Source organism: Ictalurus punctatus, chromosome 9, assembly GCF_001660625.3.
Source record: "Ictalurus punctatus breed USDA103 chromosome 9, Coco_2.0, whole genome shotgun sequence".
Classification (NCBI taxonomy): Eukaryota; Metazoa; Chordata; class Actinopteri; order Siluriformes; family Ictaluridae; genus Ictalurus; species Ictalurus punctatus.
Window position 1 is genome coordinate 16,554,994 of NC_030424.2, and position 25,055 is coordinate 16,580,048.

Consider the following 25,055-nt stretch of genomic DNA (forward strand, 5'->3'; position numbering starts at 1 on the left):
TGGAAAACAACTAAAATATCTCCTGGCAGTTAGGTATAAAATATATTTGTTGGCTCTAACTTAGGTGTGAGAGAGATGAGTTTTAGCTCCTGCTGAAAGGACCTTGTCATGTCTTTCATGGTAAAATTGTAGGGCAATTACAAATTGCCTGAAAGAAGGGCTGGGTGATATATAGATGTACTATCGATATCATGATTCATGATTACACGATACACTTTTCTTGGATATTGTTGGTATGGTAATGCAGTTTTTACATTTTTAATAATTACAGATTCAATGGTACAAATTAAATCCATACATGGGGTTTTAGTGCTGCAACAACTAATCGATAAAATCTATAATAATCGATAATTAAAATAATTAACAGCGAATTTCATTATGGATTAGGTGGGTCACTGTGGATAACCCCTCTGTCAGTGACGTCATTTCAGAATGGATGGTGGAAGACGCATTTCCATGAATAAAACACATCTGAAAACCAGCGGAGGTCACAGAGGGAGCAGCTGCGGGAAAAGTGCACGATCCAGGTCGCCAAAAACAAGAGTGTTTATATTAAGCGAAAACAAGTGCGTCTCCATTAAACTTCACTAAATGCGCGCAAGTCCACTCGTGTGTCAATCAAATAGCGCACAATAGAAAGAAAGCGCAATTCTGGAATTTTTGATTTCCATGAGCTGTAAACCGTAATCATCAAGATTGTGCACATGATGTTTTCATGATGTGTCATGAATCTAGAATATATGAAAGTTTCACTTTTTGAATTAAGTGAGTGCCAATAATTGTTGCACAGCTATGTTTAACAAAGATATTGTTTTTTTGGTAAAACTGTTTTTTGTTTGATATCCATGAGAGCAGAGTATTTTTGTGATTTTTTTTTTTTAAACAAAAGATCAAAAAGTTAAACAATAATGAACATTTTTCACAGTCTTATTTGCTCATATTTACCAGGGTGCCAATATTAGTAGAGGGCATTGTATATAAAGGGTGTTCCAAAAGTCTCCATACATAAGGAAGTACCGGTATGTATGCCAGTATCATGTTGGTTGTGCCTTCGTCAGTGGATATTCGTGGTTGCCCACTTCAGTTGTTCCAGTCTATTTGAAGTTATTAATGAAATTGGTAACTGTGTGTGTGAGATATGTTTGCCATGTTTCCTGTTAAACTCCATCGCAACCTTGTGACAGCTTCCCAATCCAGCCATGAGAGTGCTTTTAATACATTCTTCTTTTGTTAAATGCTAACGGAGTTACATGAGAACATTTTATGTGATTGAAATTATTTGAGTTAGTTTTTTAGGGTGAATTATTACTGGATTAATGCAGTGAGTATATGAGTTTCTACTGGTTATATGACTTTGGAAAATTGACTAAAATCAGAAAGGCCCTGTAAACTGTTTGTGTCTAAGTCATGTAAAATTATGTCAGTAATTGGAATTGTTGACTTCTTAAAATCAGCTTTCATATCAGTAACAAGCTTTTCATGTTGGTTAATCGGTGCTTTATAGTAGAGATATCACCATCAATCCTAGATATTGGGCCAAAACCAGCCAAAAATTCTGTATTGGTATCGGAGGAAAAAAAAGAATGAATCCAGTAACAAATATAACCTGAAATATAAATCCAAAGAATTGTTTATAGTTCAACAACATACAGAAGGTTAAAGTAGGTCACACAACAACAGCATCCACTCGGCTTCACGTTAATGACAACAACTTGTGAGCTGTTCATCAAAGCCAACATGTGGGGGGGGTTGTCATATCAGACGTGTGGAAATGCTTCACACGAAATGATGCTCTTTGAATTTTTTATTTATTTATTATAACCGAAAATATTTTAATATAAAGAGACTGTATTGGATATTTTGTTAAGATAGATTTGTATTTTATTTATACTATACGTTTAAGGAAGTATAAAAGCTGTGATTGTGTCTAAGTAATGTTTCTAGCAATGCGTTTTTCATGTATATTAAGTGAAATATTTCAGATTTTAAAAGAAAATCATTTTAAGGCATAGCAGCTTTAAAAAAAAAAAAAAAAGGATGGATATTGATATCAGATGATACGCAAGGTTACAGTATTGCAACTTTCTGTTTCATGATTTAAAGCTTTATTTGTCGCTTGCACATTCGTAGCTGATACAAAGGTGCAGAGACATGAGATGCAGTACCTCTGAAGACTGTATAACAAACAGTAAATAGACTCGAGACAATATATACAATAGTTATAAGGTAAGAGGGAGTGCAAGAGGTGGAGGTGTGATCAGCAGTGCAGAGTTCTGATGGTTTAGTGGAAGCAGCTCCTCCTTAGACTTTCAGTCCTGACCATGTGATTGTGGAAGTGTTTTCCAGACTACACCCATCGATACAGCGTGATGAGGTATGGGATGTCATTCTGAGCAAGTTAGCAAACGAGGATTTGGATGTGAAAGTACAGATCTGTGCAGAATTGAAACCAAATCTAAACTGACTCCGTTCACAAGTCCATAATAAGTCTGTGTCTAGACATTGAGTCCCTGATTATGAAGAAATTAATATAACTAGTAAGTATCATACTACAGTCAACCTGATTGGCTTGGCTGATGTGTGAGGTACAGCAGACGCTGATATTCAGAATGAGTAGCTCATGCTATAGAAACAAGAAGTCCCCGTGAAATTTTATTCGATGTGTTGAAGTAATTTACACTGAAACAGGAAGTCAGGCGGGGCATATTGAGTGGCTCCTCCTCCTTTTTAAATAGTCGATCGTGTTTCTTATCTTACAGCCCGGGCTAAGCCATACTTGACAGTTAGTATCATGGACGTGTGCCCGAGCAATAAAGTGAATGAATTCGAGCCATTTCCTTCTTAATCAACTTCTAGTTGTGAAAAACAAAAAAAACGCATGCATTTGAACTGCTTAAGACACGTTTACGACCCATGCTAGCTGTTATGATTTCTCTCGCTCAACAGTGTTAACTAGAGAGAGACTGTAAATTTTGAATGCATATATATCTTCCAAATGAGAATTTTGTCATTGTTTTGGAGCACACTAGCTTATAGATAAACTTAAGTCTAACATATTCATACCTAAAAGCCACAAAACTTTCATTTTGATTTCATGAAGACTTTTAAGATGTATTGCATAGCTCTGCAGAACTTTAGGTTTAAACATGGCTCATACGAAAAGAAAACTTTTATTTTGTGAATGTCAATAGGAAATGCAGTTTATTTAGTCTTTTTCTGGTTGTCGGCTGGACCAGTGATTTTGTGCAGCTCTGCATCAAGTTTCAAAGTAATGAACAGCTGAATAAAATAGAGCAAAACATCCCGACTTTGCTAAAGAGTGAAATGAAGCCACAGACACACTGACTTTCAGAGACCTAATCAGCATGCTTCAGGTGTAAAAGAGCAAAGACATGACAGTGGTGTTATTGTTTTCATGGGGAAAGTGCAAATCGGAGCTGATCTTTCTGCATTTACAGTCAATATTCATCCTTCTTAGTGATTAGTCAAGTCAGGTCAAGCTTTGTCATTATTTTTCATTATAGGCATGTTTTGAGTGGAGATTGAAATACAGTTCTCCTTAAATACAGCTTTCAGGAAGCCTTCACTTGCATCATTTGATCTGTCTTTTAAAGTATTAAATGTTAACTTCTTGTCAGAAGTGAATGTAATTCCCAGTTTTATTGTATTTCATTTTCACCAATGTGTGGAAGTCATGCAACACTGAAATGCAATCATTATCCAGTCAGAGCCGTACCTAGCTGTATTAGGAGAAACGGAGAAGGGCCGAAAAGAATATTTTCCCAGGTGTTTTTATATTTCTTCAATGTTGATTGATTGATTGAATCCTCTAAAACATGATAAATGTGTACATATGACTAAAAATATATTAAATTTTTGCCGGTTTTTAAAAGTGCCATCAACACGTAACTGAGCCGTTTGTCCATGTAACACATTTCTGCCATAGTGTAGGCCTGTATTTTAAGTATATGCGTCTTTTTGTGTCCGTATGCTGTTCAGATTGCACAATATTATTAATGTGCATAGATATTAGGCTACCTGACATTGCTCCAACTTCTCTGTGTTTTTAGAGAAAAGTAAGAAAACAGAAGTTTTAAAGTTCACAACCGTCATTAAAGAACGATTAGGATGTCATTCATTCATCTTCAGTAAGCACTTCATCCTGGTCAGGTCATGGTGGATCTGGTGTTACAGGATCTCTGGATGCAAGGCAGCACTCCACCGTGTTTGGGACACCAGTCCATGGCAGGATCAGGATCACAGTACACTTATAAAATCTAATGAAATGGGGACCTTTTAAAGGCTACCCACATTGGGTCAGGGTAACACTGTGATGACTCTGCTATTGGTATTCAACAAGAACAAAAGTTTCTTTTTGATTCGATCTAATTTTTAAATGTAAAATTATGAATTAATTTTAACCAACAAATTTATTTAAAAATATCTTTGTGTATTAGAACAAAACTCAAGCTGGTAAATATGAACTGTTTCACACATTCAAACATAACTATCTCTAAATATAACTGCAGCTCAGTGTGGCTTAAGTTACCTTCGATCAGTTCTTGTTTAAATTTTTTTTTTTTTTTAAATCAGCATTTTTTTCCTGCAGCATCAGCATGTAACTGTTTCCCAAACAGTTCTGGTTGAACAAATTGCCTCAAGTCACATATTCTACTGCTTAAGGAATCTATTATATGTATACCTCCTCATGAAACTTCATAATGTTTTTCATGATAGGAACTGCTAGTGTATTTATAGTAATTTATTGCAGAGAGGTGTAAAGCTCTTTTTCCTTTCCCACATCAAGAATACAGACTTACTTTAAAGTTAGAATAATCACACTTTTTGTTGAGTAAACCCAGCGATGATATCACTGAAAACCTTGTGTCTTATAGTGCTGTTCTCTATAGACAGCACTCCTCCTCCACAGATTTGCATCCTCAAATGCTTCAAAGGGAGTTTGTCAAAAAGACCCCAAAACCAGAGGTAAGCTCCACACTGGAGAACAGGGAGAGCAAGCTGGGTGGAGACCACACATTGCACAGAGTCAAAACCATGAGTTTCACACCACGTACAAAAAGACTTCCATCGATAGGCATAAAGCACTCGTGTAGAAGCAGCCCTCACACTAAGAACAGTGTGAATGACCGAAGGTTCACAGTCTGCTAAGAGGGAGTTGGCCCCAGACGCCAGATCCATAACTGCAGGCAGGCCGGGTTTGGCTGCCAAATACGGCTGTCCAGCTGAGATAATAGATCCCTCCTGAGGCGAAGCTGCTTCGGTCTGTCCGTCAACAAGGTTGGGAGCAAGGGAAACAATTGTGTGGACAGCCACCGTGGTGCAATCAGAAGAACCCTCTGTCTACCTTGAGCAACTCTGTGAAATGTCTCCCTCAGCAGAGGAATTGGGGGGGGGGGAGACTGCACACATATCCAGCAGGTTGATGTGATCCATAGACCGGTTCCTTGACCATTCACTACTGACACAACTGTGGTTCCAAACTGCTCCCCAACCCCTGAGGGATGCATCGGTTGTTGCCACCTCCCGACGAGAGGGAACTATTCCTAACAGAACGCCTGCTGTCAAAAAGGCCGGTGATGTCCACTGCCGGAGGGCATGAACACAACCGCGAATCACTACAACCCACCGATGACTATGATTGAATGGGTCCAACTGGAGGCTGTTGCTCCACACCTGCAGGGGCCACAGGTGAAGCAGTCCCAGAGGAGTTACAGAGGTGGTGGATGTCAGAATTCCAATCAGCTTCAATAACACCCCATACTGGAGAGATCCCCCCCCCCAGATGAAACTGGACAAGAAGATTTAGTAGATCAGTCAGAGAGGCTCACATTGTGGATGAATCAATCGTCACCCAGATGAATATGATGGACTGCGTGGGAGACAGTGAGCTCTTTGCCCTGTTCACCAAGAGACCCGACTTGGCAATGTGGTCCCTCGTCTGAGCACAAAGCAAACAATTGTCTAGATATGGTAGAATCCACAACCTCTGGGACCACAGGGGCAACAGAGCAGCCCTCACACCTCATAAATACTCAAGGAGCTAGAGTAAGATCAAAAGGTATAACCCTGAACTGGTAAGTCTAGTTTCTGAAACTGAAGAGTAGAAACTTCTTGTGAAGCACAGCAATAGGAACATGAAAATATGCATCTGTCAGGTCGAAACTAGTGAACCAATCTCCCTCCACCACAGACCGTAGAACGTTGGTTGTGCTCAACATTGCGGAAGGGGAGGTTCTTTAAGGACTTCTTGAGTCTCCTCAGATCTAAAATTGGACTGAAACCTTTGTCCCTCTTTGGAACCAGAAAATATGTTGAATAGAACCGTCCCTCTGAACCAGGGGGTGAACCTTCTCTATTGCTCCTAACAAGGAATGAATTTCTTGAGAGAGTGAGAGCCACTGAATGAACCAGGTCTACCACTAGAGTCGGGATGTGTCCTGAAAACGTTGGGGGTCGGCATCGGAACTGCTGAGTATATCCAGTACACACTGTGCTTTCCCAATAATTCGGATGATGTGTTGTGAAATTTCCGACCACCAACCCAAGCACCTCAGGTCTTGAGGGTTTGGCCTTTCAAAGTTGTGAGATGATGCTGACGTGGGCCCCCTGGGGCACGGTGGGGGGTAGGGCTACCATGATTCAATGCACCTGGACCTCATCAGACCCAGGAAATCGCTGCTAGGCCTGTGGACGGTTAGAGGGCATATGACAAAAGCACGGCTGCACCAGCGCATAACGACAATGAGCAGGCGCCCTGAAATTCGGAGCACGCCGCACCTGTGTTAGCCACTGAGTGGTTGTGGACAATTTCATGTGCCTAGCCAACACCTCATATACGTCTGAGGATATCCATAAAAAAAATATCCGGGAATGATGGGAAGAAAAACAACTCTCATGCAACGGCAAGCGGCTTGTATCACGACTGCGCATCGCCACGATGCTAAGGAGAAAGCCCTTGAAACAAGGGCGAGCAATCTGGAAGACGAACAAGTTGTTATTACCACAGTCCAAAACTATGTAATGCCAAACGTATCGTCACAGCTTGGGAGGATGAATTTTCACTGCTCCGATAAAGCTGCACTTGCGATGTGATGGAAAAACTACGACCTAATCCAAGGCTAGAATGGGAAAGGGGTGAAGTCTTGAGCTGCAGTGGCGTATATCACCTCCGCTTAGCTCATGTCATCACGTGACTTTGTTGGTGTTTATTTCTTGACCTATCTGGCTCTGTCTCTGGTGGTCAGGAGGAATGAAACAGAACATAGCTTTTCAAAACAGTCACAATTCCTGTTATGCTACTTTCTGCATTATGTATTTTAATTCCATGCAGGACCATGCAAGAAAGTACATTTTATGTTGTCAAAACAGACAGAAATGCTGGAAATGATGTAAAAAGTCATGGATCAGACATATCACTGAAATTGACGATCCATGTTGCGCATGTCAGCTGTACCTCTGTGAATGTGTGTGTCTGCATTGGGCCCTGAGATAGACTTGATTCCCATCCAGGGTGTATTTCTGCCTCATGCTCAGTGTTCCCTCGCAGTTTTCCCATTCCATTGTGTTTTAAAATAGAATACTGAGTAATACAAAAGGAAGAAATTGGTCTAATAAATCATCATCTAGGCCTACATCTAGCATACAGTTGATAAAGATGCAACTTGCCTAAGGCAAGGAATAACCTTATTTTAAACTGCAAATATCTATTATGATGTATATTTGTACGGATCATTTGTGCACAGTTTCTGCTTTACTCAAACATGTCTGACAAACTGAGGTTGATATATTTCTGGTCGCACCCCTGCTGAACCTCTTTGTTCCAGTTAATTGACTTTGTTAATAGCTGGTATTCACGGAATATGCCGTTACTTCCTACTTTAATGAGCAGCCAAATTGATATTGAGGCTGGCACTGTGTTGGGATTGTATCGCTAGAGGAACACATACTCTTTCACAGCTTGTCTCCTGTTCAAATGCCACCAGTATCGACTTAATCGAATCTACTGAAAATGTAATGTTGAATGTTGTAATGTTCTGGGAGCCCAAAATCCTGCAGTGTACATTCAGCATGACATGAAATAGAGAGGAAACGTATGAGACGGCCTTGATATTAGCGCAATGTAACTTTCCTCCTGAGTTGACTGTTTAATGATTGATGCCTCTTCAACTCAGGATGTTGTCATCGTCAGTTCTCACTTTTCCATCTATACACAATTTATATTTCTCATTTCCTCTTCCTGTGAGGATATGGCTGCTGCTGGACTCGTATTTCTCAGCAAGAAACCAAACACAATGTGGAGTGTTGAAAGCAGGAGCATGTGAGGCATTATTATATTAAAGAGCTCCACCCATTAGATTATTTCTGCCCCTCTGCTGGCATGTCCGTGTGATTCGCATTCAGCGGTTTTATTGCTATTTTAACTTTATATTCAACTTATACAATTTAATGTCACCTCTTGTTGCACTAATCAGCACGGCTCATCATGATAAATCAGCTGAAATGAGAAAGCCTTCTTACTTCAGCGTCAGTTCAGTGATCAAAATGTCGTGTGTGAAATGATTTTAAAGGTGACTTTTACATGCAGAGCAATTTGCTGGGTCTGAACGATTGGCTATGCACCGCTGAGATATCTATAGTTCGGAAAGATAAAAATCTAAAATATGTTCTTTGTCATTAAATGCAAATCTAAAATTAGGTGTTAAAGCTTCTCAATTTTTTGAGCCCAGTAATAGCTTTCTGATTTCATATCATAGTCTTTTATCCAGTGGGTGTCTGCTAAAGGCTGATGGGGTGGGATGTCAGCTGAATATTTCTGCCATCAGATCTATTTCTCATAATCATTTGCCATGCCTTCTCCCTCCCTTGTGCTATTGGAAATCAGGCCAGAGCTAATGCATCAGTTGGCTCATCTTGCTGGAGTGCCGAGCGGTCTACTTAGGCTTTGAGGGGAGAATCGAATGCATGCCTGCTCTTATTACATAGTTTTACAAAAAGTGTTACAAACAGGCAATTGTAATAATAATTGTGTTTCTCACACATAGGTGATACTTTTTCGCTGTGCGCAAGTATATTGGAGTATATGCGTGGCATTTAAAAGCTACATTCAATTTCTTAATTAGAGATTAATATGCGAGAGGGAAAGGAGAGAGCGATAGGAAAAGGAGAGTGATTGTAAGAAGAGAGGATGGGGAAAGGGGAGAGCAATAAGGGAAAGGAAAAAGTGAGAGGGAATAGAGAGAGTAAGGTTGTAAGGAGGGAGGAGAGCAGAGAGCGAGAAGGGAAGGAAGCGTGAGATGGGAAGGAGTAATAGAGAGGGTAAGGGATGAGAGCACGAGAGAGAAAGGGGGAGGGAAAGGGGAAGAGAGATGAGATCATGAGAGAGAAAGAAAGAGATTGAGAGGGAGAGATGAGATCATGAAAGAGGGAGAGATGAGAGCATGAGAGGAGAGAGAGATTGGGGAGAGAGACATGAGCACGTGAGATTGGGGGAAAGAGAGAGAGATTTGAGAGAGAAGAGAAAGAAAAGGAGTGGGAGAGAGCGAGAGATGAGAGCATAAGAATGAATAGAAAGAAGGAGATTGGGAGAGATGAGTGCATGACGGAGGGAGAGAGGCGTAGCAGCAGCAGCAGCAGAAAGAAATTAATGAGAGAACGGAGAGTAAAAGTTCACGCTACGGGTTCACGCTACAGGTACACCCCCTCAGAGGACCTCCTAATGTCTGCATTCTCTCCATTCACATTATGGCTACAGTTGAGCACATGCCCATGACAAACCATCACCTACAGAAAAATGACCGTCAATAATGATGAATACAATGATGTTGCTACTGGAACAGTAAAATGGAACCATTTCTGACCATTCCATAATCATAATGAACTACTTCACTGAACCCGTAAGACAGAGCCGCACACAGCTCACGGTCCTCTTCATTAAGAGCTTGGTCTCTCTGTGCTAGATTAAGCTTAATAAAAATACAGTGGCAATCAGTGGCAATGCTCATTATTTGAGAAAAATCTATGATTCTGGTTCAGGTGTGTGCCCAGGTGAGTAGAAACTGAACTGGAAAGCCTGTCCTTGGAAGGCAAATCTTAAAAAGCGTCTATTCTGGCGCGATGGAAACATGGAAATAGGCGTTGCGCGGATCCACTGGTGTGAACCAGTCCTGTGTTTGCACAGCAAGACTTATACTGTCAGCTCTAGTATATGGAAGAAGAGGGCTCTTCATACCAGTTTCACACTCTTAAATATAGAATTAAGTGGAATCTTGTGTCTTTCTTCTGAACAAGAACGTACATTGAGTAGAACTCTTTGTCGTGTAATGTGGGATCAAGCATTTCAATCACGCCTCTATCCAAGAGGGAACAAATAAATGTATTGCATTTCACATTCTTACACCAGCATGACTGTTTTTCGGTTATACCGGCTGTAGCTGTCATTATCATGGCCAATTGAATCAGCATGCAGGATTGATCACTTTACGTTCTTTCTCATCTGACGTTAGAGGCACACCAATCTTACATTACTCTTTCCTTACTTTATGCTTTGTCTCTTATTTTTGTACTTGTAAGCAGAATAGACTAATCAATTTCAGTTATAGTTTCAGCTCTTTGCACTCATTCTGAAATAGCGTGATTACGGTTCAAATAGTTGTGGTCATGCAGAATTATTAATGTCAAATGGTGTTGTGGACTACATGAATACATACCCACATCCTTGGGTTTTATAGTCTTAAAGCTTTGTACTGTTAAACACTGAAGCAGTTACCGTCCACACCCATGTTGGGTTGTGTCCTGCTCCTGGATCCAAATCTCGTCAGTCAGTTCAGTTTCAGATAATAGCAGGCTGTGCAACCATGTCCATTGTGTACTGTACATGCTCAGACAACTTCTCTGTGATTCATTTTAATCGTTTGCTGTACAAAGGGATCACAGGGACAGAAAACACAAAATACTGTAGTTTCTGTTTGTGATTCCCACCTCTGTAACAACAATAACAACAGTAGTAGTAATTAAAAAAAATTAAAAACCGACTTCTTGGCTGTGGTTCTACGGACCCCATTTTGAGAACCTTCGCTCTGGAGACCTTTTTTTTTAACGCCACTTTTCTAATTGCAGTACATTTTACTGACCAATATATTATTATAATATTGCTGAGCAAAGATATAGGAATTATTTATTTATTTATTTTAAAGAGTTTATTGTTTGTTTTTATGCTTATAACAAATTTATCCTTAAAGGTGGAACATCCTTTACTCAGGCTTTTCCATGCTAAGTATCAGAATCTCATAGCAGATCATGACATTGGGGAGATTATATAGTGGAATTAATATTTGTAGAAAATTTACATAATGCTTCTTCTTCAGAGCTTTTCTTAATGGCCCACTGGATCCGGGAGGAATGTGTAAAGTTGTTGGATAAGCGTGTATGCTCAACCGTTAAAATAGTGTTATTTTATTTGATTTGATTTCCTAACAACATTTACGTTCCAGTCTCGGTCATTGATATTATAGATATTATATAGATATATATTGATATTATAGACTTCAGGAACCACGATGCTCGTACTCAAGATCCTTTCAACAGGTGTAGCACTGCATGACTTTATAATATAAAGCTGTGGAAGAGTAATGACTCATAATCACACTATGCGGTCTCACCCAGATGAGGATGGATTCCCTTTTGAGCCTGGTTCCTCTCAAGGTTTCTTGGGAGTTTTTCCTTGCTACTGTTGCCTCTGGCTTGCTCATTAGGGACAAATGTAATTCAATATCTGGATTTCTGTAAAGCCGCATTGTGAGAAATGTTGTGACATTGTTAAAAGCAATGTATGAATACATTGAATTGAAATAGATTTAATATTTTGCGTATTGTGACTTTCTGCATAACTCTCTGCTCTTTTTGTATTTTCACAGATATTACTGAAAGACAAGAACTGAAGACTTTTTTCGAGACCAACTGCTCGCAGATTTATTTTATCTTCTATGAAAATTTTGTTACACTGGAAAGTAACTTGAAACAAAAAGGTAGGTTTTGTGTTAACGTGTTCTGACTGTGTCTTTTCTGCTTTCAGCAGCTCAGCTGTCTCTTCTTGCGTGTTTTATGTAGATCTGTGGTGTTTAGTACGCACTTCAGCATCGTGTTACAGACTTATAAAGCTTTTATCTGATCTGGAGCATCAAATCAGTCTGACCGGTCTGATGTTTCTAGGAACTGTGATTTGAAGAAAATACAGAGCAGTGCTATGAAATTAATAAGACAACTGAAACATAATGTTGCAAAGTCAGCTGTAGTATACGTATGTTTGTGCGAGTTTGTAGGACATTTTACTTGAAAAATAACATTGGCTTAAATGTTATTTTAAAATGTAAAACCGATAAAACCTTTTCCTGAAAACGTCTGTAGTCCACATATAGTTTAAAGCATGTGATGTCCTGCATAGTGTGCTCCAGTGTTTGCATCAGTCTGCTGATCACTCTAAATGACAAGCAGGCATTAAAAATTCCCACTGTGATCTTTTGAATTATTGAAACACATACTCTGTCCGTTTGCAAGAGCTCAGTTAAGACATAACTGTCAGGAAATACGCTCAGCCTAGCTAAGGGCCGTGAGTTCCCTTATTTGAAGTTAATAATAATTTTGTTTTTCAAGTCATCTCATCACACAGCAAAACCATATTAGTCTTCAGTTCAAAGTAAAATTTTATGTTGATGAGACAATTAGTGTTTTACAGCATAGATTCCAGTATTCAGAAATATTGTTTTCAGCTGTCACCATCTTCCTAATAAAGAGCAGCATATACACCGATCAGCCATAACATTAAAACCACTGACCAGTGAAGTGAATAACATTTATCTCATTAGGTCACCTCTCAAGGGGATATATTAGGCAGCAATTGAACAATGAATTCTTGAAGTTGATTTGTTGGAAGAAGATAAATTGGACAAGTGTAAGGATCTGAGCGATTTTGTAATGGCTTGATCACTGGGTCAGAGCATCTCCAAAACGGCTTGTCTTGTGGGGAATCCCCGGTATGCAGTGGTTAGTACCTAGAAAAGTGGTCCAAGGAAGGACAACTGAAGACTTGGTGACGGGGTCATGGGCGCCCAAGGCTCACTGATGAACGTGGGGAGCGAAGTCTAGCCTGTCTGGTCCAATCCCACAGAAGAGCTACTGTAGCACAAATTGCTGAAAAAGTTCATGCTGGCTATGACAGAAAGGTGTCAGAACACACAGTGCATCACAGCTTGCTTATGTATGCGTAGCCACAGACTGGTCAGAGTGCCTATGCTGACCCCTGTCCACCACTGAATGTGCCTACGATGGTCACATGAGCGTCATAACTGGACCATGGACCAGTGGAAGAATGTGGGCTGATCTGATGAATTATGTTTTCTTTTACATTATGTGGACAACCAGGTCGCTATGGGAAGACGGCAAGCCTCTGGAGGCAGTATGAGGCTCTGGACAATGTTCTGCTGGGAAACCTGGGGTCCTGGCACTCATGTGGATGTAACTTTGACACGTACCACCTACCTAAACATTATTACAGACCAAGTACCCCCATTCAAGGCATTCCTTAATGGCAGTGGCCTTCAGAAATTTAATGTGTCCTGGCACACTGCAAAAAATTGTTGAGGAATGGTTTGAGGAACATGACAAAAAGTTCAAGATGTTGAATTGGCCTCCAAATTCCCCAGAGCAGAATCTGATCGAGCATCTGTGGGATGTGCTGGACAAACATGTGTGATCCATGGAGGCTCCACCTCACAACTTACAGGACTTAAATAACCTGCTGCTAACCTCTTGTTGCCAGATACCACAGCACACCTTCAGAGGTCTTGCGGAGTCCATGCCTCGACGGTTCAGAGCTGTTTTAGTAGCACAAGGGGGAGCTACAAAATGTTAGGCAGTTGGTTTTAATGTTATGACTGATTGGTATAGATATAATGTAATATTACATTTCAGGTTTCTAAATTAGTATTAAATAGTGTAATTGTGTGAACATTTTCAGTTTAAACATGCTTAAATATCCGTAGGCAAATTGATGGCATAAGGAATAAAACATAACAGGGTGTACTGTTTTTGGAAAATAATAAACAACAGGATGGCGTGACACAGACCGAGGTGAAGTTGATTAATTTCCCAAAAGGTTTTATTTATTCCTCTTGTACCACAGAAATTTCTCAGCATTTACAGTTTATAAATTATTTAAACACCACATCATATGTTGTATCAGTTTATAGTTACGTGTAATAAGCTATATTTATTAAATGTAATAATGTCCATAAAACAAGTTACTTCCTGTTATCATTAATGTTGTAGTAGCTATAAACAGTAGTTCCCTCTCCAGCTTGTGTTATGAGACCAGAATTCACCAGAAAGTCTGTGTTGAATGTTTTCCCATAGTAGAGAACTTACTGACCATTATAGAGCGCTGATACTCAGGATTTCCCTAAATGTTAAATAAACGTCTCCTTACAGAGAACTTCACCATTCAGTCTTTATTAAATAAGAAAAGTTTGTTCATTTATCATTTGTAATGTGTGGAGTGTCCAATATACAAGTGAATTTGCTGTTTCTCCAGAAATGAAGTATTTAAAATAACACGTTACTATAAAGTTGGAATTTGTCTGACACCATTGTCAGAGCTGGTGTTATAAACATGAATCAACACCTTCTGGCCAATTCAGTGTCTATTAAAAACAATACTTTTATTCTTTTTTTTTTTTTCTGTCCAGCAAAAGTCAAAATCCATGGTTCTTATTTTTCACTCATCAAAAGTTAACTGTTTTGTTTGTTGAGAGCTGAACTTGCATTTGTCTTTCAGGGAACAAATCTCACCGGGAGGAGCTGGACTCCATCCTGTTTATTTTTGAAGTAAGTATTTTTTTCATGCTTTTGTTCTTGCTGCTCTGTCTTACATGCTAGGTTTTTTTTTTTTTAATGAAGAGCCTTATTGTTGAAATATTATCAGCCATGCTATTTAATGAACTTAATTAACTTCTGTCTCTCTCTTTTGATTGTAAGTGTCACGTACCGTTGCTGAATACAGAAGCAGATGCAGGCGACAGACTCAGACAGAATAATCCAACGGAATAGACAAAGTTCGTAGTCGAGAAACAGGCAGGGTTCAGGCAAACAAAACTGGGCAAGGCAGTAATCGAAGTCGGGAACGTAAACTGTGGTGAAAGTCACTTTGTCAAAACCACAAGAGATAACGATTGGATAACGGCAGAGAACAAGTCAGCTGAACGTTTACTTCGCAAAGTCGGTATGCATCCAAAGTCTCTTATATGCTGTAGTAAGAGTGAGATAGTGATTGGCTGCAGGTCTGTATGATTAGAACTCTGGGGAAGGAGAGCGCATGCGTGTGTGGGAAGTGTAGTCCTCGGTGGCCATGTTTGAAGTAAGCCGTGTTTCCCGGGAAACCGAGTCGTGGTTGGGCTGAGATATGACAATAAGTATATTGTGTATTTCCTTGAAATCTTGACTAAAGAGAAGTGAATATTAGAGCTGCAACAATTAATTGATAAAACTGATAATAGTCGATTATGAAAATCATTGTCAACGAATCTCATTATCGATTAGTTGGTGTGTGCACGGCACGGGGCACGTTTGCTCATTGCGTTACTTCTGTGCCGAAAACACACATCAGAGAGTAAATACTAAAGTGGTGTCCCAAATGACGTACTATACACTTACACTGTGTACTATACCGTCTAGTGTATGATTTTTAGAAGGGAAGTATCATCTCAAATGGAACACTAGCAGTTTTTTTACGAACCGGAATAAGCCGCTTCCTGGTCAATGGCACATGAAGTCAAATGCATGTAATGTGACGCTGCTAGCTTTAGCAGTTACCCAGAGCAAGCGAAAATAAATGTCTTCAGTTTACTGTTTGTCAGTGTTACTTTTTATACCCAACATGAGCTCAGTCACCATCAGACAGAGGCGTAATGTGACAGCGGGGGGAAAAGTGTGTGACCCAGGTCCTTTAAATCAGGGGTGCATTTTTTTTTTTTTATTAAATGTCATGAAGACTGTAACCTACAAACTTCTGTAGCATGGAAGCACAACAGTGATGCATGAGCACAAACTTATGTTTATATCCAGTGTTCCACTGTGTGCAAGGGGTTGGGGAAATTGGTGCGAGTTGCTTAAAAGGATTAGTTGAATTCACATTTATTGTCATTATGTGCTGTATCTGTGCTTGCCGTGTAACTTCTGTTTATTATAACGAGAGCGATCTGTAAGTGATCTGTTAGTAACGAGGCCACGTTGCTCCTCACTCACAATGTAGATGCGGTGATGAACAGTGTAGCGTGAGTAAGATCTGTAATGTCATATTAAAATGGTACGATCAAAGTAAACATAAAACAATATGCCTAAAGGCAGTGAGTAACAGAAACTGTAAGGTGCAGTGAAAGTGAGATTTTATCATTAAATTAGGAATGTAGTCTAATTATCAGTGTTTTTGTGCATCCATAAAAAAATAATGCATAAATATTTACCTGTGACTAAATAATGGGGATGGCCAATTGTTAGCAGTTTCCTCGTTGGGATATGATAAACAATGTGTGACGTTAATCTGTTCTTTTATGTCTAGCCTATTTAAAGTTATGACGTATTTATCCAGGTTTATATTTTGTTTAGATGTGCAGCTTTATATTAGCAAACTTATTTTTGAGACTTATCTTTGTACAAGTTTCCTTTGTCTAGATAAAAGTTTCTGCCTTAGGCAACAAGAGGACTTGATTCTAAAAATTGAAAGCACATTATGATATTTAGTTCTACCTGCTAGCTGTGTTGGTAAAAACATGCTTAGCTGTTTGTGCATTTAGGCATTGTGAAGGTGTTTCAGTTCATTCAGCAGGTTTCTTTTGCTCTCTTGCTCCTCCTGGAGGCACAGTAGCCTTGTGTTGTTCTCACCTGGCTGAAATGGCAGCTCTAGTTTCCAATACAAACAGACAGGCTGGCAGGCACAAGGCTCTCTAGTTACATTTGCAGAGAGAGCTGAAAACTCCAGTAATAAGGAGACTGTTTGCATTGTGTCAACAGAGGTCGACCAAAAAGGTCATTCAGGAGAAACGGTAGTGTTTCATTTGCTCACACTTCAGAGTGTGCATGGAAAACATCAGTTTGGAATTCAGTGCGTTGTTGTTGTTTATGGCCAAAGCTTTGTGTTAATTTAAGAATTTATAATGCATCAAAATGTCACACTGATATTTACTAATATTTGTAAAGAATTATAGCTTTGCATGAATTTGTACCAAGCTGATATAGGTCTATTTACTAGCTGTTAAGTAATTAACACATGACCGTGTTCTCCGTCAGTGGCACCTGATGTCGCCTGAAGTTATCATCATCATCATCTAATAACAGCACTTCCTGAAGTTTCATTCCTCTTATACCACTGCAATTTGTTATTAATGTCCTTTGTGTCATGTCATACTTTTTATTCATTTATAGATCAGTTTAATGTCGTGGAAGTCCACAGAATTAATTAGTTCCTGTTATCACTTTTGTTACAGCAGCCATAAACAGTTGTTACCTCAACAGCCTTCCTATTTTTCTCTCTCTCTCTCAAAGTTATTATGACAAAAAAAAAATGCAGCTTGTCATGTTACTGAAAAGTTCTCACTATTACAAAGCTCTGTCACTGGTGACTTTCAAAAATGCTAATTAAAGATCTGCTCACAGAAAATGTCACCATGTCAATGATCACGTGTTTTTTGTTTTGTTTTTTTATATCCATTTATGTTGAACATCGACATACAGGTGCTTGTGTTACAGAAAAGAGAAATGATAATGTATTTGAGCAAGCACAATAATATAAAGCTTGCAGCAGGAACTATTTGTAGATCTGTTCCGTTATAGAAAATGAACCAACAACTTCTGACCAGTCAGACTCAATAGCACTGGGTAGGGGTTGGTGATATGACAATCTTAGATCATGGATGGTTATAATGCTTCTACTATCTGTGGATGTGGATTGCATGTACCGTTTTGTTAGCTGGGATGAATAATGCCCATACATGGCATCCCACATTTTCAACCAGACTTTACTCGCTAGTCCAGCTCATGTTCTCTCTGACAGACAGACAAACAAACAATAACCAAGAATAGGCAGTTCCTTAGGTAGAACTTCCTATTCGGTTTGTTTAGCAACAGAGTAGCATGGCTAACAGCACAGAGGAGATGATTTTCTCCAACAGACACAGCGCAAACAATGGTGGTTTGCCAAATATGCAAAGTCAAGATTGGCATATCAAAGAAAAATGACAAATTTGTTTAACCACCAAGAAAGCACCTCAAAGAGTGTGCCGAAATCCAGATAAGGATATAATATCCATCAAAACACTTGTTATAACTAGTTGATCCTTGTGATGACGTACCAAGGCATAAATATAGTTGACACTAACATTCCTGAGCACTACAGAGAATACTGAGAGAAGGGCAATAAAAACCAAAACTGTGAAACATGGCTTGCTTAATGTTACATAAAAATGTAAAACCAACTCAGTTAATGTATTTAGTTTTTAGACATAAAATCTGAAGACATTAGAAGAGGTGATGTATTTTTATTAAACATTTTTTAAGTAGTGTTCATGGTTACGTTTTGTTGGTAAGAGCACTGTATTAAACATTTATTTGAATCTTTGGCCTATGTTGGCCTTTTTTTGAGGTTATGTTTCCTTTTAAAGCTACATTTTCATCAATAGGAAAATTAGTTTAGCTGGTTCAGTAACTTGCAAAAAGTCTTCACCAACATGAAAAAAAAATTGTGAAAAAATCATTGCATGTAAACATGGCGTTATGATATTTTTCCCAGATCACCCTTCCCTTGCACTGGGGTATAAGAACTAAAAATGAATGCAGTCAAAGTATAGTGTGGCCATTTATCCTGCATGCCAGTGATATATGCTCACACAGATGAGCGTTCCTATAGTCATGTGAAAAAATAAGTACACCCCTGGAATTTTTTTATTTAATTTTTTTGCTATATTTGGACAAGCAAAAATTTTAATCCTTTTTACCTATTAAAAAAGTTGATACAATCTATCAAATGACACATAAAATGGATCTTTTGCAGTAAAAAAAACAAAAACAAAACTGTCACATGGAGAAAGGAAGTACATGACTTCAAATCCATAAAATTAGAAACAGGTGTTCAACATTGGGTGTCAGTGATTAGAACCTGCTTATGGAGTGCAGGTGGAACCTGTCTTATTTATACCCTCTCATATCTAATGTCTAGTGTTGCTTTTGTTATTGAGGTGTGTGGTGTCATCATGCCAAGATCTAAAGAGTTCTGTAAGGCCTTCAGAAAAAAAGGGTGTGGATGCCTATGGGTCTGGCTAGGGATTTAAAAAGATCTCCAAATGATTTAAAATACATCATTCCACTGTAAGGAACATTACAAGTGAAATGATGAAACGACTGGCGCTTTGTCCAGGACTGGCCTTCCCAGCAAATTCAGCCCAAGAGCAGACCATCCAAGAACCCCAAAACTTCATCACAGGAACTGCTAGTAAGTCTTGCAACTGTTGCTGTCAAAGTGCATGCTTCTACAATCAGAAATTTGACCTGCATGTGAGGCTTTGCAAAACTACAGATGCCAATGAGCATATAGGCAAAGACCAGGCCTTTTGGAATAATGTGCTCTGGGCAGACGAATCAAAGATAGAGTTGTTTGGCCACAGTAACAGCAGACATGTTTGGTGCAGACCAAAGACAGCTTTTCAGCAGAAGCACCTCATACCAACTGTGAAGCACGGTGGCAGAAATGTTATGGCTTGGGATTGCTTCACTGCCTCAGGGACTGGACAGCTTGCATTCATTGATTCAACTATGAATTCTGCATCATACCAAGAGTGCTTGAAGATAATGTGGGGCCATCTGTCTGAAAGTTGAAGTTGAACTGAAAGTGGACCTTTCAACAGGATGAGAATACTAGCTTCTGAGGCCAAGGGTGTACTTACTTTTTCTGCAGAAGAAAATCACATTTATTGATATTTCTGTTGAATAAATGATTGGAAAAAATTATTTTCCATCTGGTTTTGTTCACATACATCAACTTTCTTAATAGGCACTGTTTCATAGATGATCAAATGTTTGCTTGTCCAAATATGTCAAAAAAGACGACAATTTCCATTGGCTGTACCCGGCTTTCTGATCTTCACTTGTGCATGTCCTCTGTTCTTTTAGGCTAAAGTAATGGTATTATCAGTACTATGGTATTAGCCCTTATATAATGACAGGTTAATATTTGTAGAACCATAGACGAAGAACTGAATAAGATAGTGTAGATAAAAATGTAGATAATGTTTTCTTCCTGTATGCAGGAATGCTGTAGGATTATCTGTACGATTTAAATTTAGTTCTGTCGAAAAAACTGCTTCTTTATCAGTATCATGTGATCAGCCAGTCACTAGCCCATAGACATGCCAGAACATTTTAACAGATCCTCGAGTATAAGCTGACTGCAGGACAGGAGCCATTAGTGGATCAATGCTGTGTGAAGTGTGAGTTAATGTAGCATCACACACAAACACACACGCACACATACAGCTATCCTGCCTCCTCTCTCCTCCATTCTGCCTTCTACAGAAGAGGATTTTCCTGATGCAGTCTGAGTAATCTCCATATCCTGCTGAAACAGGGCTCTGTTAACAAGGAAACTTGGTCCTTTGTCAAAAGCCATCAGCTATATTCTTGCTGTGATTGGAGCATAGTGGATTAGCTCACATTGACGTATGTGACCCGCTTTTATAAGGGCTCATCCCTGAGGCTGCTGTCAGAGTTAAGGTGAAGTCTATTGTTCTCCCCCACCCTTTTCTTCTGATCTCTTTGTGTCTGGCTCCATTTTGGCATTTAGAGATGTCTCTTCCCAGTATTTTCATTCATTGTACAGACGATATTTAATGTGTGTTAAAATATGTATTACAGGATATTCAACTAAAATTTGTAAACAGCAGCAGTTTACCTTTTGATGGTTTACCATTAGTGATTAGTTTATGGTTATAAATAAGGTAATTCGCAGTCATTATGATTTGTTTGACTAGTGCCACAGACTCAATAGACGATGTGTTTTACAGGGAGAATAAATGCATTTGTCTCTTATCATTCTGTTCTTCTGTGACTTTTTTTGAGCATACGACGTCATCAGTCTGCTAATCAGACAAGATAGGGTATATAAAATGGAAGTAATATTTGGCCATTTTCAGACCTGTGCTTTGTTCTGAAATGGGGACTTAAATTGTTACAATGTTGTATTTTCTTCTTGGCTCAATTTGCTTTCACAAGGCAACATTTCAAAGCGTACTAAAGTGATTTATGCAAGTCACATGTCTGTAAACTGTCCTCTGTTTGGTCAGAGTGCACCTGTTTATTAGGGCTATAACGATATATCATGGTATGATAAATTGCGATGCAAAAATGTTAAGGTATGTATAGTAGAGTTATGGCAAGAGTTTTCCCGATATGATGTCCGTTTTATCCTAGAGCTTGTTTGCAGTCACGTGATTCTGATGACGCGCAAAATTCAGATGGAGGGCTAGAAGTGAAAAGCAGAATAGACGAGATGGAGAAAGTCCATACTGTACTGGTTTAGACACTATTACAAGAGAAAGGTATACACAGAAAATCACAACATATGTTGGACGTGATCCTTATGTTATGAAGAGGAGCGATTTTTCTACTGAGTTGCCTGCCCTAGTAGTAATAGTTGCCTGCCCTCGAGGCAGTAGATATAAGCAACTACCTTGTCCTCCAGAAAACAAATGAACGTATACAACAGAATGGAGGCATACAACTTTTTTGTTAGTGCTTGGATCAGCAACCTCGGTACCAAGGTGCTCCACAATGATTATGATTTAGTTTTTGCCAAGGTGAGTGGCATTTCTTTTTTGTCCTGTGGATTAACCTAGCAACAAACATTCAAGCGCTGCTGCGCCTCTCGATGTTAGCGTTACGGTTGTTTACTTTACCTTATTAGGTTAAACACTCTCAAAGGTATGCCAAAATGCTACTAAAGGCATGGATCATCGCGAAACAATTACTTTAACTTTACAAAGTACGGAAACGGCGAATGTTGCATAAACATAGTATATGTAAGTTGTATTAACTTACCTTTGACAAAGTGGTCACTGCACACACGAGCATTATCTGACTCGACTCCCCCTGACCGCAGACGCAGGTTTACCACCCACTTTTTTCTGCGTTTTTCAGTAAATTTCTTGCATCCCCCCCAATAACATTTGGTACACGATAAAAGCTCCTTGTGGTTTCTCAGTTTGATCGATTTGAGCAACCATAAAGCTTTAAGAAATTCTCTCTTAGGTTTCAGCTAACTCGATTCTAATTTCCTGTTAAAAATCTTTTTTTTTTTGTTCAGTGACGCACCTAGTCAATTGTTAATTTACATACAGAAGGTTAAATTAAATCTTTAAATTAATTAATTAAACAAGTAATCTAAATAAATTCTTTAAGTTGTAGGTACAACAAAGTTATGGAAAATTGTTAATGTTTTGGAAATAAATCTGTTAATTGAATTTCAGTTTCATTTAAAAAATTTTGTTCAAAATATTGTGATGCATATCGTGAACCCAGTATCGTGAGCCGAGTGTATCGTTACACCCCTACTGTTTATGTTTCGGTGTTCTGCCCATAGCGGTCATCCATCAAGATGGATAGACAGCAGCTCTGCGAGCTTATTGTGGCTTTCTTTTTAGCTGTAATTATAATTTATTAGTTTGGATCAGCGTTCGATTGAAGCCCATCTCCTTGAGATTCTCTGTAAACACCTTGTAAACCTAAGTGTTTTTATTCGTTTTTGAAAGTTGTTCAGAAATATGTTCGTCAGACCAAATTTCAGTGAGGCCTTTTACCTCATCTTTGCTCCAAATTAAACCGCAATTCATGTTGCAAGCTATTAGCAAAACAAACACGCTTTTTACATAATATACAGGTTGGTTTGTTGGTCCATTGGGTTAGATTGCTTTCTCATCAACAGCAAACCGCTCCAGAGTTCACGCTCTTTGCCATGTTCATATATGATGCTGAACTAAACTAAACAAACCGAAAGGAAGGGATGCTCTGCTGTTACCAAGGTTGAAAATGCACCAGGATCCAAAACAAACACTCCAAATGAGATGGGTGTGAAAATGCCCCATGGAAATCTAAACCCTCTCTCCTTTCTGATCTGTTATCACTAGCCCTGTAGCTAGTCTCTGATCTGATGAGCTGCCTTCAGCTAAATAATTTACATAATACATCAGACTGGATAAACCACAACATTGGATTTACAGTGGGAGCTGAACGCTGGTTACGAATGTAACTGTGGTTCTGTGAATTTCGGATGACCGTCAGAGACGGTGAAACAGTAGTGGATAATCGCAGCGCAAGCCAGATAGGTCGAGAAAATAAATACCAACAAAGTCATGTGGTGACGTGAGCTTGAGCGGAGGTTACATAAGCCACTGCAGTTCAGAACTCCACCTCGGAGCGTCTTCTCGCACACTACGAGTGACCGGGAACACTGGCGGTCATCCGGAATTCACAGAACCATGGTTACATTCGTAGTCAGCATTCTGTTTCATTCCTCATGACCGCCAGAGACGGTGCAACAGTAGTGGATGACTCGTACCAGAAAAGTCACGAGGAATAATTCGCCAGAAAAGACCAGGGGTCACTGGTGAAGCACAGCCGAACCCACATCCTGGGATGAAGCAACGTTGACATAATAGAATCTCGCGAAGGTCCCGGGAGAGGACCATGTCAGTGCAGCACAGCTGTCACTAAGAGCAACACCCCTGAAGGCAGCCCACGAAGATGAAACAGCCCTGGTGGAATGGCAGGTGACCAACCCGGGCATGGGATGTCAGGCCTGCTTGTACACTAAGGCAATAACCTCAACTACCCACCGTGACAGCCTCTGTTTAGGCAGAGAGGCACCCTTCTTAACACCACAATAACAGACAGACAATTGTTCTGACTGTCTTAACTGCGCCGTAGCCTCTACATTGCACCTCAAGACCCGTACGGGGCACAGGAGCAGACACCTCTATAGCATCTCAAGGCCCGTCGGCTAGAAGGAACACAGCTCAATGGACTGATGAATGAACTGGTGGAGGAGCGCTTCAGAAAGGAAAGTTGGATTGGGCCCGAGGACAACTCCGGTACCCTCCGATTTCCATCTCATGCAGGACTGACTCACTGACAGAGCATGAAGCACACCGACCCTTTTTGTAGATGCCACAGCCAGAAGAAAAGCCACCTTCAATGACTTCCATCTAAGACCTGCCCCATCCAATGGTTCAAAGGGGGTTGGCAAAGGGACTCCAAAACCAGGGGTAAACTCCAAACTGGAGAATGGAGAGAACGAGCCGGATTGAGGCACCTCGCACCCTTTAAGAACCTGCAAATCAGATGGGAGCCGTAGTAGAAGCAGGAGCTGAGTCTGTTGGCTGGAGGGCCTGCAAGAGACTTTTCATCTCTGCCATGTCTGAAGAAAAGCCAGCCATGTTCTTTGATAACAGGTGCCCTGCCAAATGATTTCCCTTAGAGCTAGATCTTTTACTGAGGGAAGGCCAGTAGCTGCTAAGGCACGGCATTTCTTGCTTCCAAAATCTTCAGTGTACACTGGCTTGTCAAAAGAACAATGGATATTACTTATAAATCCTACATGCTGCCCACATACACAAGAAGCTGTAGTAAATAATTCAGATGTCCAGTTATCAAGTTTCTTTTGCTGCTCATACAACATATAAATGTCTGACTTTAGTCTGTTATGCCTGTAAATGATCATTTCTCATGTGTACAGCCAGGTTAGTTTGTCCTTTCTTTGCTATTCACTGTTATATTCTTTAAGAAATGAATATCAGAGAATTACAAAACATTTGACATTCTAGTGGTCGTATCAAACAGTAGAGTTTTATTGTTTAATAAATTGTGTATGGTGTCTTAAATGCTTATCAGAGTGAATAACAGTAAGTAGAGCCAGTGCGTGAATGCTTGATGACAAGCTGTGTGAG

General features: G+C 39.6%; 1 protein-coding gene across 5 annotated transcripts in view; it reads left to right on the top strand.

The window, feature by feature from the left end:
• ralgapa2 (Ral GTPase activating protein catalytic subunit alpha 2) overlaps positions 1 to 25,055 on the top strand; it is a 128,570-nt gene that overhangs the window by 12,210 nt on the left and 91,305 nt on the right. For all 5 annotated transcript variants that reach the window (XM_017476062.3, XM_053682928.1, XM_053682930.1 and 2 more), the window contains exons 2-3: positions 11,934 to 12,044; positions 14,849 to 14,898. In XM_017476062.3, the coding sequence (XP_017331551.1) occupies positions 11,934 to 12,044; positions 14,849 to 14,898 (161 nt within the window). The remainder of the gene's footprint in view (positions 1 to 11,933; positions 12,045 to 14,848; positions 14,899 to 25,055) is intronic.